This window comes from Coregonus clupeaformis, chromosome 24 (assembly GCF_020615455.1).
Source record: "Coregonus clupeaformis isolate EN_2021a chromosome 24, ASM2061545v1, whole genome shotgun sequence".
In the NCBI taxonomy this organism is placed as follows: Eukaryota; Metazoa; Chordata; class Actinopteri; order Salmoniformes; family Salmonidae; genus Coregonus; species Coregonus clupeaformis.
In genome coordinates this window covers 54,716,844-54,730,958 of record NC_059215.1, presented here as the reverse complement: position 1 = coordinate 54,730,958, position 14,115 = coordinate 54,716,844, and the positions used below count along the sequence as shown (strand labels likewise).

Sequence of the window (14,115 nt, the reverse complement as noted above, 5' to 3'; positions counted from 1 at the left end):
GACCGTTCGCTTGGAATGAAGGGGCCGAATCAGCGTTCGAAGAACTGAAACATCGCTTCGCCTCGGCTCCCATTCTGATGCAGCCGGACCCCGACCGCCAGTTTGTCGTGGAGGTGGATGCATCCGACACTGGGGTAGGTGCAGTGTTGTCACAACGTTCTCCTGAAGATAACAAACTGCATCCCTGTGCTTTTCTCTCAAGGAAACTTTCTCAGGCAGAGAGGAATTATGATGTTGGAAATCGTGAACTGCTCGCCGTTAAGCTGGCTCTCGAGGAGTGGCGACATTGGTTGGAGGGGCGGAACAACCCTTCATCGTTTGGACGGATCATAAGAATCTGGCTTACCTCCAGTCAGCGAAGCAGCTCAACCCCCGTCAAGCCAGGTGGGCACTATTTTTTGGGAGATTCAATTTTTCTCTGTCTTACCGTCCTGGGTCACGCAACGTCAAGCCTGACGCCCTGTCTCGTGTTCATTCGGCTGTTGATACTGGTAGTAACCCTGAACCCATTTTGCCTCCTACCTGCAGTATTGCAGTCATCACATGTGACATCGAGGGGATTGTTAGACAGGCTCAATATCATCAAGCTGACCCTGGGAGGGGTCCTCCTAACCGGATGTTTGTCCCTGAGTCTGCTCGCTCCCAGGTACTTCAGTGGGCTCACTCGTCTCCCCTTACCTGTCACCCTGGAGTTTCGCGGACCCTTGACTTTGTGCGACGGAAGTTCTGGTGGGCCACGATGGAGGCGGACACTCGAGCCTTCATTGCTGCTTGTACGGTATGTGCACGAAGTAAAAACTCCACCCAGGCCAGCGCTGGTCATCTACGACCTCTACCTATACCCAGCCGGCCCTGGTCGCATATCGCTATGGATTTTGTCACTGGACTTCCCCCCTCATCTGGTAAGACTGTCATTCTTACGGTGATTGATCGTTTTTCTAAGTTCGCTCATTTTTTGGCCCTACCTAAACTGCCCACTGCCAGAGAGACGGCTGATATTTTGGTTGAACATGTGTTCCGCTCTCATGGTCTACCCACGGATATTGTCTCTGACAGGGGTCCCCAGTTTGTCTCCCAGGTGTGGAAAGCTTTCTGTAAAGCTTTGGGCATTACATCCAGCCTGTCCTCTGGATATCACCCCCAGACCAACGGGCAAGCCGAGAGAGCGAACCAGGAGATGGAGACCGCACTTCGCTGTGTCACTGGGTCTAACCCTGGGTCATGGAGCTCCATGCTCCCCTGGGTGGAATATGCTCATAACACCTTGACTAACGCTTCCTCTGGTTTGTCTCCTTTTCTGTGTGCTCTGGGTTATCAACCTCCCCTGTTCCCTTCCCAAGAGAGGGAACTTGCGGTACCCTCGGTGCAGTCCCACATGCGCCGCTGCTGCAAGGTCTGGAGGAAGGCCAGGGTAGCTCTGTCCCGAGCTTCGGCGTACATGCAGAGGCAAGCCAACCGTCACCGGTCCCAGGCTCCCGGTTACTCTCCTGGTCAAGAGGTATGGCTGAAGTCACGGGACCTTCCATTGAAGGTGGAGTCGAAGAAGATGGCGCCTCGTTTTATAGGACCGTTCAAGATACTGTCTATTGTTAACCCCTGCGCGGTTAAGCTACAGCTTCCTGCCTCCCTACGGGTTCATTCCACCTTTCATGTTTCCCAGATTAAGCCTGTGTCGGTTAGCCCTTTGTGCCCGCCCTCTCGTCCCCCTCCTCCGCCCAAGATCGTGGGTGGGGGTCCGGTCTACACTGTCCGGCGACTTCTGGATGTTCGCCGCCGGGGTCGTGGTTTCCAGTACCTGGTGGATTGGGAGGGTTATGGTCCTGAGGAACGTTCCTGGGTGCCCAGGAGCTTCATTGTGGATCCTGCTCTGGTTCGTGAGTTTCATAGGTTACATCCTGATAAACCCTGTCGGCCGCCAGGTGGCGTCCGTAGAGGGGGGGTACTGTTAGGCCTACTGCTGCTAGGTAGCTCTCTCTCTGCTCTCCCCCTCCCCTCTGTCTGTCCTTGATTGCAGGAGTGAAGTCTGGTGTGCGGGAGTCAGGGTTCCAGCTGCAGCTCATTCACCATAATCACCTCAGCCTTTAAGACCCGGTCAAACTTTCCACTCATCGTCAGATCATAGTCAAGACAACCATGTTAGTCTCGCTGCCGACTCAACCTGTCTGTTTTCGCTCTTGTGTTTTTTGGACTGTTTATTTACTTTTTCTCCTGTGCCACAGATATTTGGAACCTGACTCCTGCCTCCGCTTCACTCCTGCCACCACCATCCTGCTCTCCACTATCGGGCCTCTCCTTTGGACTCACCACGGACACTAGGACATTACGGTACCACACCTGCCCTGACCTGGATCTGTACCCTCCCTGTAACCTGGACTTGCTCTTCCCCATTTATTGGAAACCTGGACTATTGAACATTATAATAAACCTGTTAAAACTTCTCTGGCTTGGTGTACTTGTCTGCATTTGGGTTCTATCCAGTTAAATCATAACACATAGCAGCAATGCAATTGTTTCCGCTGGAAGAGCAAGGATCAGAGCGCATGCCTTTTTTTGCGACTTTTCCCAAATCATCAATATAGAGTTGTATCATGCAGCCCTTATGTTTTGATTTCTAAGACATTCCCAGGTTTATAGGCCTATCACAACTAAATACATAATGGATTTGATTGTGATGGCTATATTAAATTGATTTATTAGACTTTTTAAAATGGAGATGTTCTACTGAACATGTTTGTTTAATTAATGGCCAATTACCATGAAACCGGCATACATTTGCATGACAATTACCGTCTGACAAAATGTCATGACCGCCACAGCCCTAGTAATAACCATAATGTAAAAAATATACCACTGTAATTTATTAATGAGGAAACGTGACTACTACACAGACCAAAAATGTACTCATGTTGTAGTAGTAGTCAGTAGTAGTAGTAGTCAGTAGTAGTAGTAGTAGTAACAGTAGTAGTAGTAGTAGTAGTAGTAGTAGTAGTAAACAACAGTAGTAGTAGTAGTAGTAGTAACAGTAGTAGTAGTTATTGGTAGCTTGCAGTCATAGACTGAATTGTACACCAACTGTACACATAGGTCACAAGTGGGTGGACCTTGTACTTTACCTCTGTGGGCTGTGGCCAACCTCTCAACTCCTGCACCTGCTGAATCTGCTTGATCTGATTGAGCGAGGGCTTGGGATGGGTTGGACCCACTGTCTCCTTCGTCCAATCATCAACCAGTCTGTGCAAGTCATCTGTGAACATGCTCTTCCTGGCACCCTGGGAGGGAGGACTGTGGTCTGAGAAAAGATAAAGGGAAGATATTCAATCAAACTACTTATTCAGAGGAAGAGGAATAGTCTTATGTTTTGGTGAAACCTTTACTTACCTCTTTTAGTAGTCAGTAGGGTGGTGTGTTCTGGGTTGCAGTACGGTGGTAGTCTGCTCTGTTCTCCCCCTGAAAAACTACTGGACTGCTGGATACCTTCAGGAGATACAACAGACAGTCAGATATCACATATACAGTGCCTTTGGAAAGTATTCAGATCCCTTGACTTTTTCCACATTTTGTTAGGTTACAGACTTATTCTAAAATCGATTACATTGTTTTTTTCCCCTAATCAATCTACACACAATACCCCATAATGACAAAGCAAAAACAGACCCATTACTCAGTACTTTGTTGAAGCACCCTTGGCAGCGATTACAGCCTTGAGTCTTCTTGGGTATGACGCTACAAGCTTGGCTCACCTGTTTTTGGGGAGTTTCTCCCATTCTTCTCTGCAGATCCTCTCAAGTTCTGTCAGGTTGGATGGGGAGCGTTGCTGCACAGCTATTTTCAGGTCTCTTCAAATATGTTAGATCGGGTTCAAGTCCGGGCTCTGGCTGGGCCACTCAAGGACATTCAGAGACTTGTCCCGAAGCCACTCATGCATTGTCTTGGCTGTGTGCTTAGGGTCGTTGTCCTGTTGGAAGGTGAACCTTCACCCCAGTCTGAGGTCCTGAGAGCTCTGGAGCAGGTTTTCATCAAGGATCTCTCTGTACTTTGCTCCGTTCATCTTTGCCTCGATCCTGACTAGTCTCCCAGTCCCTGCCACTGAAAAACATCCCCACAGGATGATGCTTCCACCACCATGCTTCACTGTAGGGATGGTGCCAGGTTTCGTCCAGATGTGATGCTTGGCATTCAGCCCAAAGAGTTCAACCTTGGTTTCATCAGACCAGAAAATCTTGTTTCTAATGGTCTGAGAGTCTTTAGGTGCCTTTTGGCAAACTCCAAGCGGGCTGTCTTGTGCCTTTTACTGAGGAGTGGCTTCCGTCTGGCCACTCTACCATAAAGGCCTGATTGGTGGAGTGCTGCAGAGATGGTTGTCCTTCTGGAAGGTTCTCCCATCTCCACAGAGGAACTCTAGAGCTCTGTCAGAGTGACCATCGGGTTCTTGGTCACCTCCCTGACCAAAGCCCTTCTCCTCCGACTGCCCAGTTTGGCCAGGCGGCCAGCTCTAGGAAGAGTCTTGGTGGTTCCAAACTTCTTCATTTAAGAATGATGGAGGCCACTGTGTTCACAGGGAAATGTTTTGGTACCCTTCCCCAGATCTGTGCCTCGACACAATCCTGTCCCGGAGCTCTACAGACAATTCCGGCTTGGTTTTTGCTCTGACATGCACTGTCAACTGTGGGACCTTATATACACAGGTGTGTGCCATTCCAAATCATGTCCAATCAATTGAATTTATCACAGATGGACTCCAATCAAGTTGTAGAAACATCTCAAGGATGATCAATGGAAACTGGATGCACCTGAGCTCAATTACGAGTCTCACAACAAAGGGTCTGAATACTTATGTAAATAAGGTATTTCTGTTTTTTATATTCAATACTTTTGCAAACATTTATAAAAATCTGTTTTTGCTTTGTCATTATGGGGTATTGTGTGTAGATTGCTGAGGATAATAATTTTAAAAAATCACTTTTAGAATAACACATTTTGGAAAAAGTAAAGGGGTCTGAATACGTTCCGAAGGCACTGTACACCTTCAGTGAGAGAGGGAGATAGAGGGAAGGGGGGGGGGTACAGAGATAGAGATAGAGAAAGAGTGAAAGAAGGAGAGAGAGAGAGAGAGAGAGAGAGAGAGAGAGAGAGAAAAAAAAATACAGAGAGATCGAGATTGAAAGACCGAAAGTAGACCCAGGAAGAGAGATTGGTTACCGGGTTGACCAGTGACTCCATTGTTGTCCATGTGGGAGTGGGGTCTGGGCCGGAGCTTGGCTTTGGCTGGGCGAGGCCTGCGGGGGGAGAGGGCTGGCAGTCCCAAGGGGAGGGTTGGGGTGCGGGGCAGAGGCAGGGTCGGCCGGTGGTCTTTGAGGGAGCGGAGCTGTCTGTACAGCTCCTGGAGCTCTGTGTTCTGCTGAGCCTGCAGGGACACCACCTCCTTGATGTGTCTGGCAAGTGGTAGAACACAGGGATAGGAAAGAGGAAGGGAGGACGGAGGAAGGGAAATTAACAGAATGGGGTTTGGGAGATCATTAATGAAAGAGAGACAGAATAGAGCGACAGAGACAGAATAGCGGAGGAGAAAGTGAGGACATTTGAGAATGTAGGCAGGCAGGGATGGGAGGGGGGAAGATAATACAAATTGGTCAAAATGGGGAAAAGGTGAATTCAGTAGATGCTTTCCTTTCTTTCTTTCTTTCTTTCTTTCTTTCTTTCTTTCTTTCTTTCTTTCTTTCTTTCTTTCTTTCTTTCTTTCTTTCTTGATTGGGTTTATTATGATCTATCCCTCCCTCTTCTTGTCCCTTCTTTCCCTCCATGTCTCACTTCTCTCTCAGCTTGTGCAGCTCCTTCCTCAGGTCTTCATCCCCCATTTCACTCTCCTCATCATCACTACTGCCTAGGGGTGAGTGACCATGCCAATGTCCTCGTGGTGGGTGGCTCAGTGCTGGGTTCCTCTTCCCCTCCTCTCCCTCCTTCCCTCGGGCCCTCCTCCTCTCTCTCTCCAGGTCAGGAGACACAGGGGAGCTGTCCGTTAGCTCTTTCTCCTCTTTCTGGGCGTCCATCTGGGTGACAGAGAAGCGCCCCACTTTCCTGTGACTGCTGCCTATACCGGAGGCTGCCTCTTTGGGGGGAGAGGCCTCAGGGAGCTGGGGCACTGTGGTGACCTGGAAAAATGTGAGTCATTAACTTTGTGTGTGTTCCTCCTCCTCCAGCGTATTCTGATATTTAAACAGGAAGGGATTTTCAGGATTATCAGAAAGTTCTAGGCACCTCATAGATCTGAAAGAATTGAATAGGCCTGGTAGTAGTTACAGTGGCTTGCGAAAGTATTCACCCCCCTTGGCATTTTTCCTATTTTGTTGCCTTACAACCTGGAATTAAAATTGATTTTTGGGGGTTTGTATCATTTGATTTACACAACATGCCTACCACTTTGAAGATGCAAAAAAATTTTTTTGGTGAAACAAACAAGAAATAAGACAAAAAAACAGAAAACTTGAGCGTGCATAACTATTCATCCCCCCCCCCCACACCCCAAGTCAATACTTTGTAGAGCCACCTTTTGCAGCAATTACAGCTGCAAGTCTCTTGGGGTATGTCTCTATATGCTTGGCACATCTAGCCACTGGGATTTGTGCCCATTCTTCAAAGCAAAAACTGCTCCAGCTCCTTCAAGTTCGATGTGTTCCGCTGGTGTTCAGCAATCTTTAAGTCATACCACAGATTCTCAATTGGATTGAGGTTTGGGCTTTGACTAGGCCATTCCAATACATTTAAATGTTTCCCCTTAAACCACTCAAGTGTTGCTTTAGCAGTATGCTTAGGGTCATTGTCCTGCTGGAAGGTGAACCTCCGTCCCAGGCTCAAATCTCTGGAAGACTGAAACAGGTTTCCCTCAATCATTTCCCTGTATTTAGCACCATCCATTATTCCTTCAATTCTGACCAGTTTCCCAGTCCCTGCCAATGAAAAACATCCCCACAGCATGATGCTGCCCCCACCATGCTTCACTGTGGGGATGGTGTTCTCGGGGTGATGAGAGGTGTTGGCTTTGCACCAGACATAGCATTTTCCTTGATGGACAAAAAGCTCAATTTTAGTCTCATCTGACCTGTACATTCTTCCATATGTTTAGGGAGTCTCCCACATGCCTTTTGGCGAACACCAAACGTGTTTCCTCATTTATTTCTTTAAGCAATGGCTTTTTTCTGGCCACTCTTCCGTAAAGCCCAGCTCTGTGGAGGGAACGGCTTAAAGTGGTCCTATGGACAGATACTCCAATCTCCGCTGTGGAGCTTTGCAGCTCCTTCAGGGTTATCTTTGGTCTCTTTGTTGCCTCTCTGATTAATGCCCTTCCTTGCCTGGTCCATGAGTTTTGGTGGGCAGCCCTCTCTTGGCAGGTTTGTTGTGGTGCCATATTCTTTCCATTTTTTAATAATGGATTTAATGGTGCTATGTGGGATGTTCAAAGTTTTGGATATTGTTTTAGAACCCAACCCTGATCTGTACTTCTCCACAACTTTGTCCCTGATCTGTTTGGAGAGCTCCTTGGTCATGGTGCCGCTTGCTTGGTGGTGCCCCTTGCTTAGTGGTGTTGCAGACTCTGGGGCCTTTCAGAACAGGTGTATATATACTGAGATCATGTGGCACTTAGATTGCACACAGGTGGACTTTATTTAACTAATTATGTGACTTCTGAAGGTAATTGGTTGCACCAGATCTTATTTAGGGGCTTCATAGCAAAGGGTATACATATAATACATATGCACGCACCACTTTTCCGTGATTTATTGTTTAGAATTTTTTGAAAACAAGTATTTATTTTTATTTTACTTCACCAATTTGGACTATTTTGTGTATGTCCATTACATGAAATCCAAATAAAAATCCATTTAAATTACAGGTTGTAATGCAACTAAATAGGAAAAACGCCAAGGGGGATGAATACTTTTGCAAGGGATTGTATCTTGTCCCCTCGTATACTGGGTGGATTATTTTCACATATTGCTTACACCTATCTAATCCTTTCAGATCTATTGTCTAGGGGCTAGATTATTTTTCTGGATGGGCCGTACCCGAAATCGTCCCTTGAGTGAGTGGGTAGGGTTGGAGGAAGCTCCCTCTCTGACTGCCTGGCTGCCTCTACAGTGACCATCTAGAAAAAAGAGGGAATGAAAACCAAGGGGAAGAGAAAGAAAGAGAGGACATAGAGAGACAAGGACACAGAGACAGACATAGAGACATACATTCACATGAGTGAGGACAATGTAGAGCCACAGAGACAAACACACAGAAATAGGCACATATGGGTGGACACACACAGAGGGACACACAGACAAGCACAGAGATAAGACGTGGACACACAGACACCACAAACACCACAAACACAGAAAAACAGAGTTTAAAAAATCATTGAATCACATGACATCACATCATCATCAGCACACCACCCTGTAACTGTACAATACATTGTATTGTGTACAATCTAACAGTACATGCATGACTATGGGAAAGTGTGTGTACATTACGTTGATTTAGAAAACCATAGCATTTTTACAATATTTTACTGTCCTTTTCTTACAGCGACAGGAATAAACAAAAATGTTATGATAAAGATAAGTAAAGATACAGTACATCTACAATAAAAGCATGCTTAAATAAGCATGACCTGTAATGGGGTAGATATATGTAGATGGGAAGGGTGGTAGATAGATATAGATGGGAAGGGTGGTAGATAGATGTAGATGGGAAGGGTGGTAGATAGATATAGATGGGAAGGGTGGTAGATAGATATAGATGGGAAGGGTGGTAGATAGATGTAGATGGGAAGGGTGGTAGATAGATGTAGATGGGAAGGGTGGTAGATAGATATAGATGGGAAGGGTGGTAGATAGATATAGATAGGAAGGGTGGTAGATAGATGTAGATGGGAAGGGTGGTAGATAGATGTAGATGGGAAGGGTGGTAGATAGATGTAGATGGGAAGGGTGGTAGATAGATGTAGATGGGAAGGGTGGTAGATAGATGTAGATGGGAAGGGTGGTAGATAGATGTAGATGGGAAGGGTGGTAGATAGATGTAGATGGGAAGGGTGGTAGATAGATATAGATGGGAAGGGTGGTAGATAGATATAGATAGGAAGGGTGGTAGATAGATGTAGATGGGAAGGGTGGTAGATAGATGTAGATGGGAAGGGTGGTAGATAGATGTAGATGGGAAGGGTGGTAGATAGATGTAGATGGGAAGGGTGGTAGATAGATATAGATGGGAAGGGTGGTAGATAGATATAGATGGGAAGGGTGGTAGATAGATATAGATGGGAAGGGTGGTAGATAGATGTAGATGGGAAGGGTGGTAGATAAGTGATTAATCATAACATAACATAGAAATCCATTTTAGGGGAGGGGTCAGTTAGTTGAGCGTATGCATCAGTATACCCCCACCCACCCACAACCACACACATCCATTCTCTCTCACACACTCATAGACAGTGTCCCAGCAACATATTACGTCCCACACTAACATCACGTCAATCAACCAATCAACATCAATGAATCAACCAATCAATTAACCGATTGACATTATGGATTAATTTGGATAAACAGGGATGCTGTCCGTGGTGTATGATATTTGGCAGCTTTTAAACAGAAAGTCTGTACAGTTGAAGTCGGAAGTTTACATACACTTAGGTTGGAGTCATTAAAACTCGTTTTTCAACCACTCCACACGTTTCTTGTTAACAAATTATAGTTTTGGCAAGTAGGCTAGAAGATCTACTTTGTGCATGACACAAGTAATTTTTCCAACAATTGTTTACAGACAGATTATTTCACTTATAATTCACTGTATCACAATTCCAGTGGGTCAGAAGTTTACATACACTAAATTGACTGTGCCTTTAAACAGCTTGGAAAATTGTCATAGCTTTAGAAGCTTCTGATAGGCTAATTGGAGCAGTGGCTTCTTCCTTACTGAGCGGCCTTTCAGGTTATGTCGATATACAGTGAGGGAAAAAAGTATTTGATCTCCTGCTGATTTTGTACGTTTGCCCACTGACAAAGAAATGATCAGTCTATAATTTTAATGGTAGGTTTATTTGAACAGTGAGAGACAGAATAACAACAAAAAAATCCAGAAAAACGCAGGTCAAAAATGTTATAAATTAATTTGCATTTTAATGAGGGAAATAAGTATTTGACCCCCTCTCAATCAGAAAGATTTCTGGCTCACAGGTGTCTTTTATACAGGTAACGAGCTGAGATTAGGAGCACACTCTTAAAGGGAGTGCTCCTAATCTCAGTTTGTTACCTGTATAAAAGACACCTGTCCACAGAAGAAATCAATCAATCAGATTCCAAACTCTCCACCATGGCCAAGACCAAAGAGCTCTCCAAGGATGTCAGGGACAAGATTGTAGATCTACACAAGGCTGGAATGGGCTACAAGACCATCGCCAAGCAGCTTGGTGAGAAGGTGACAACAGTTGGTGCGATTATTCGCAAATGGAAGAAACACAAAATAACTGTCAATCTCCCTCGGCCTGGGGCTCCATGCAATATCTCACCTCGTGGAGTTGCAATGATCATGAGAACGGTGAGGAATCAGCCCAGAACTACACGGGAGGATCTTGTCAATGATCTCAAGGCAGCTGGGACCATAGTCACCAAGAAAATAATTGGTAACACACTACGCCGTGAAGGACTGAAATCCTGCAGCGCCCGCGAGGTCCCCGTGCTCAAGAAAGTATATATACAGGGCCGTCTGAAGTTTGCCAATGAACATCTGAATGATTCAGAGGAGAACTGGGTGAAAGTGTTGTGGTCAGATGAGACCAAAATCGAGCTCTTTGGCATCAACTCAACTCGCCGTGTTTGGAGGAGGAGGAATGCTGCCTATGACCCCAAGAACACAATCCCCACCATCAAACATGGAGGTGGAAACATTATGCTTTGGGGGTGTTTTTCTGCTAAGGCGACAGGACAACTTCACCGCATCAAAGGGACGATGGACGGGGCCATGTACCATCAAATCTTGGGTGAGAACCTCCTTCCCTCAGCCAGGGCATTGAAAATGGGTCGTGGATGGATATTCCAGCATGACAATGACCCAAAACACACGGCCAAGGCAACAAAGGAGTGGCTCAAGAAGAAGCACATTAAGGTCCTGGAGTGGCCTAGCCAGTCTCCAGACCTTAATCCCATAGAAAATCTGTGGAGGGAGCTGAAGGTTCGAGTTGCCAAACGTCAGCCTCGAAACCTTAATGACTTGGAGAAGATCTGCAAAGAGGAGTGGGACAAAATCCCTCCTGAGATGTGTGCAAACCTGGTGGCCAACTACAAGAAATGTCTGACCTCTGTGATTGCCAACAAGGGTTTTGCCACCAAGTACTAAGTCATGTTTTGCAGAGGGGTCAAATACTTATTTCCCTCATTAAAATGCAAATCAATATATAACATTTTCGACATGCGTTTTTCTGTTTTTTGTTGTTGTTATTCTGTCTCTCACTGTTCAAATAAACCTACCATTAAAATTATAGACTGATCATGTCTTTGTCAGTGGGCAAACGTACAAAATCAGCAGGGGATCAAATACTTTTTCCCCTCACTGTAGGACTTGTTTTACTGTGGATATAGATACTTTTGTACCCGTTTCCTCCAGCATCTTCACTAGGTCCTTTGCTGTTGTTCTGGGATTGATTTGCACTTTTCGCACCAAAGTACGTTAATCTCTAGGAGACAGAACGCGTCTCCTTCCTGAGCAGTATGGTGGATTCGTGATCCCATGATGTTTATACTTGCGTACTAATGTTTGTACAGATGAACGTGGTACCTTCAGGCGTTTGGAAATTGCTCCCAAGGATGAACCAGACTTGTGGAGGTCTACAATTGTTTTTCTGAGGTCTTGGCTGATTTCTTTTGATTTTCCCATGATGTCAAGCAAAGAGGCACTGAGTTTGAAGGTAGGCCTTGAAATACATCCACAGGTACACCTCCAATTGACTTATATAATGTCAATTAGCCTATCAGAAGCTTCTAAAGCCATGACATCATTTTCTGGAATTTTCTAAGCTGTTTAAAAGCACAGTCAACTTAGGGTAAGTAAACTTCTGACCCACTGGAATTGTGATACAGTGAATTATAAGTGAAATAACCTGTCTGTAAACAATTGTTGGAAAAATTACTTGTGTCATGCACAAAGTAGATGTCCTAACCGACTTGCCAAAACTATAGTTTGTTAACAATAAATTTGTGGAGTGGATGAAAAACAAGTTTTAATGACTCCAACCTAAGTGTATGTAAACTTCCGACTTCAACTGTATGTAGCGTGCTGTATGTTCATGCCATATGCTATATTTACAATGAAAATACACAAATAACTAAACTACAGTGAAACACACTAATACATGCAAGAATAGCAGTCTGCAAAAAACAATGTGAGCTTATTGGCTCAGCCTTATAAAAGCCTATGCAGGTAAGAAATAAACCGAATGGGTAGTTACTTCTAAACCCTGCACTGAACAATGTGCACAATGTATAGTCAATTATGATGTCATCATAATCTAGGATATTACATACAGAACCTACTGGCAAGCAAATGGCTCATTTATAAAGCATTGCATAATGTATTGCATACCTAATGGAGTGATTGCCATGGATTGTCATGACATTTGCCAAGTGTGAGTGAGCACTCAAAGTGTGAATGTGTATGTGTATGTATATGTGTGTGTGTGTGTGTGTGAGGTGCTTAGTCTGAGCTACTCTGTGTCAGCAGGTGGAGTGTGTGGTTGCTATGTGGTGGGCACTGACTGAGCAGTGTGCAGTGGCCATTATCCTCTGAGAGCAGAGAGTGGGGGTGTGGCGGGGCTGGTGGGGGTCATAAAGGGGTCTAATGCTCTCATATCCTGGTTGCAGCAAGCAGGCAGGCGCTACTCCGATCTCCAGAGTTACAGTTGTAAACACATCATCAGCCTCCTTATACTGCCCATCTCTTTCTTCCTACACTCTCCTCTTCTCTACTCCTCCTCCTCATCCCCCCATCTCTTTCTTCCTACACTCTCCTCTTCTCTACTCCTCCTCCTCATCCCCCCATCTCTTTCTTCCTACACTCTCCTCTTCTCTACTCCTCCTCCTCATCCCCCCATCTCTTTCTTCCTACACTCTCCTCTTCTCTACTCCTCCTCCTCATCCCCCCATCTCTTTCTTCCTACACTCTCCTCTTCTCTACTCCTCCTCCTCATCCCCCCATCTCTCTCTTCCTACACTCTCCTCTTCTCTACTCCTCCTCCTCATCCCCCCATCTCTCTCTTCTTCTCTACACTGTTCTGGCATCATGCAGGCCCAGGCAGGGTGAGTAACCCCCCCCCCATGCAAACAAAAAAGATGGGCAAATAAATGTAGTAAAGCCATTCTGCAAAACAGAACATTCCAGAAGATAAGAGTAATGTATCATGTAGAGATATCGTCAACACTGACACCATACAACAAAGACAATCACATAAAAATAGAAATACCAGAAAAATATAAAATTACAGTTACTTATTACCAAAAGATTAGTTAAAAAATAACAAAGGAATAATAATTCCTGTCAAGATAAGAGTCGCAGAAATTACACAATTATGTTACACTTAACAGAATTATATTAAACATAACTAGACAACCTTTGTATTTTAGATAAACACCCCAACCAACCAACGCCCCATTCAACCTCTCTCTCGCTCTCTCTCTAAGAACACGCTACCTTGCTTGACTCTGGGCTTCTTGAACAAGCTGGCGGAGTGGCGCAGTTTGCACGCCCAGCTTTTGAATTTGCGAGTCCAGGATTTCTTGCTAACGGGATTTCTGATACTAGGACATGTCAGGTTTAGGCCAAAATATCCACCTCCTGCATTATGCTGCGGCAGTGGTCCAGGGCCCAGGGGGATGGGGTGCAGATTGGGGGGCCACGTAGTGACTTCTCCTGGGGTACTGGTGTCAGAGTGAGAGGGGGCAGCCTGGAGGTGTAGGGGGAGGGGATAGGGGAGGGGATAGGTAACACAGCGACAAGGTAAGAGTGGCTGCAGCCATGGGGGGTCATAGTAGAGACACTCAGAGAGAAAAGGAGAGATACTGAAATATCATAAGTACATTACAA

General features: G+C 45.5%; 1 protein-coding gene across 1 annotated transcript in view; it reads right to left on the bottom strand.

Moving 5' to 3' along the window:
• The window catches only part of LOC121538310 (serine/threonine-protein kinase WNK1), a 69,849-nt gene that overhangs the window by 5,594 nt on the left and 50,140 nt on the right, over positions 1–14,115 (bottom strand). The window contains exons 19-24 of the mRNA XM_045206936.1: positions 13,723–13,975; positions 8,061–8,140; positions 5,809–6,149; positions 5,200–5,432; positions 3,379–3,474; positions 3,114–3,289 (exon numbers count right to left, since the gene is read on the bottom strand). Coding sequence (XP_045062871.1) covers positions 3,114–3,289; positions 3,379–3,474; positions 5,200–5,432; positions 5,809–6,149; positions 8,061–8,140; positions 13,723–13,975 — 1,179 coding nt within the window. The remainder of the gene's footprint in view (positions 1–3,113; positions 3,290–3,378; positions 3,475–5,199; positions 5,433–5,808; positions 6,150–8,060; positions 8,141–13,722; positions 13,976–14,115) is intronic.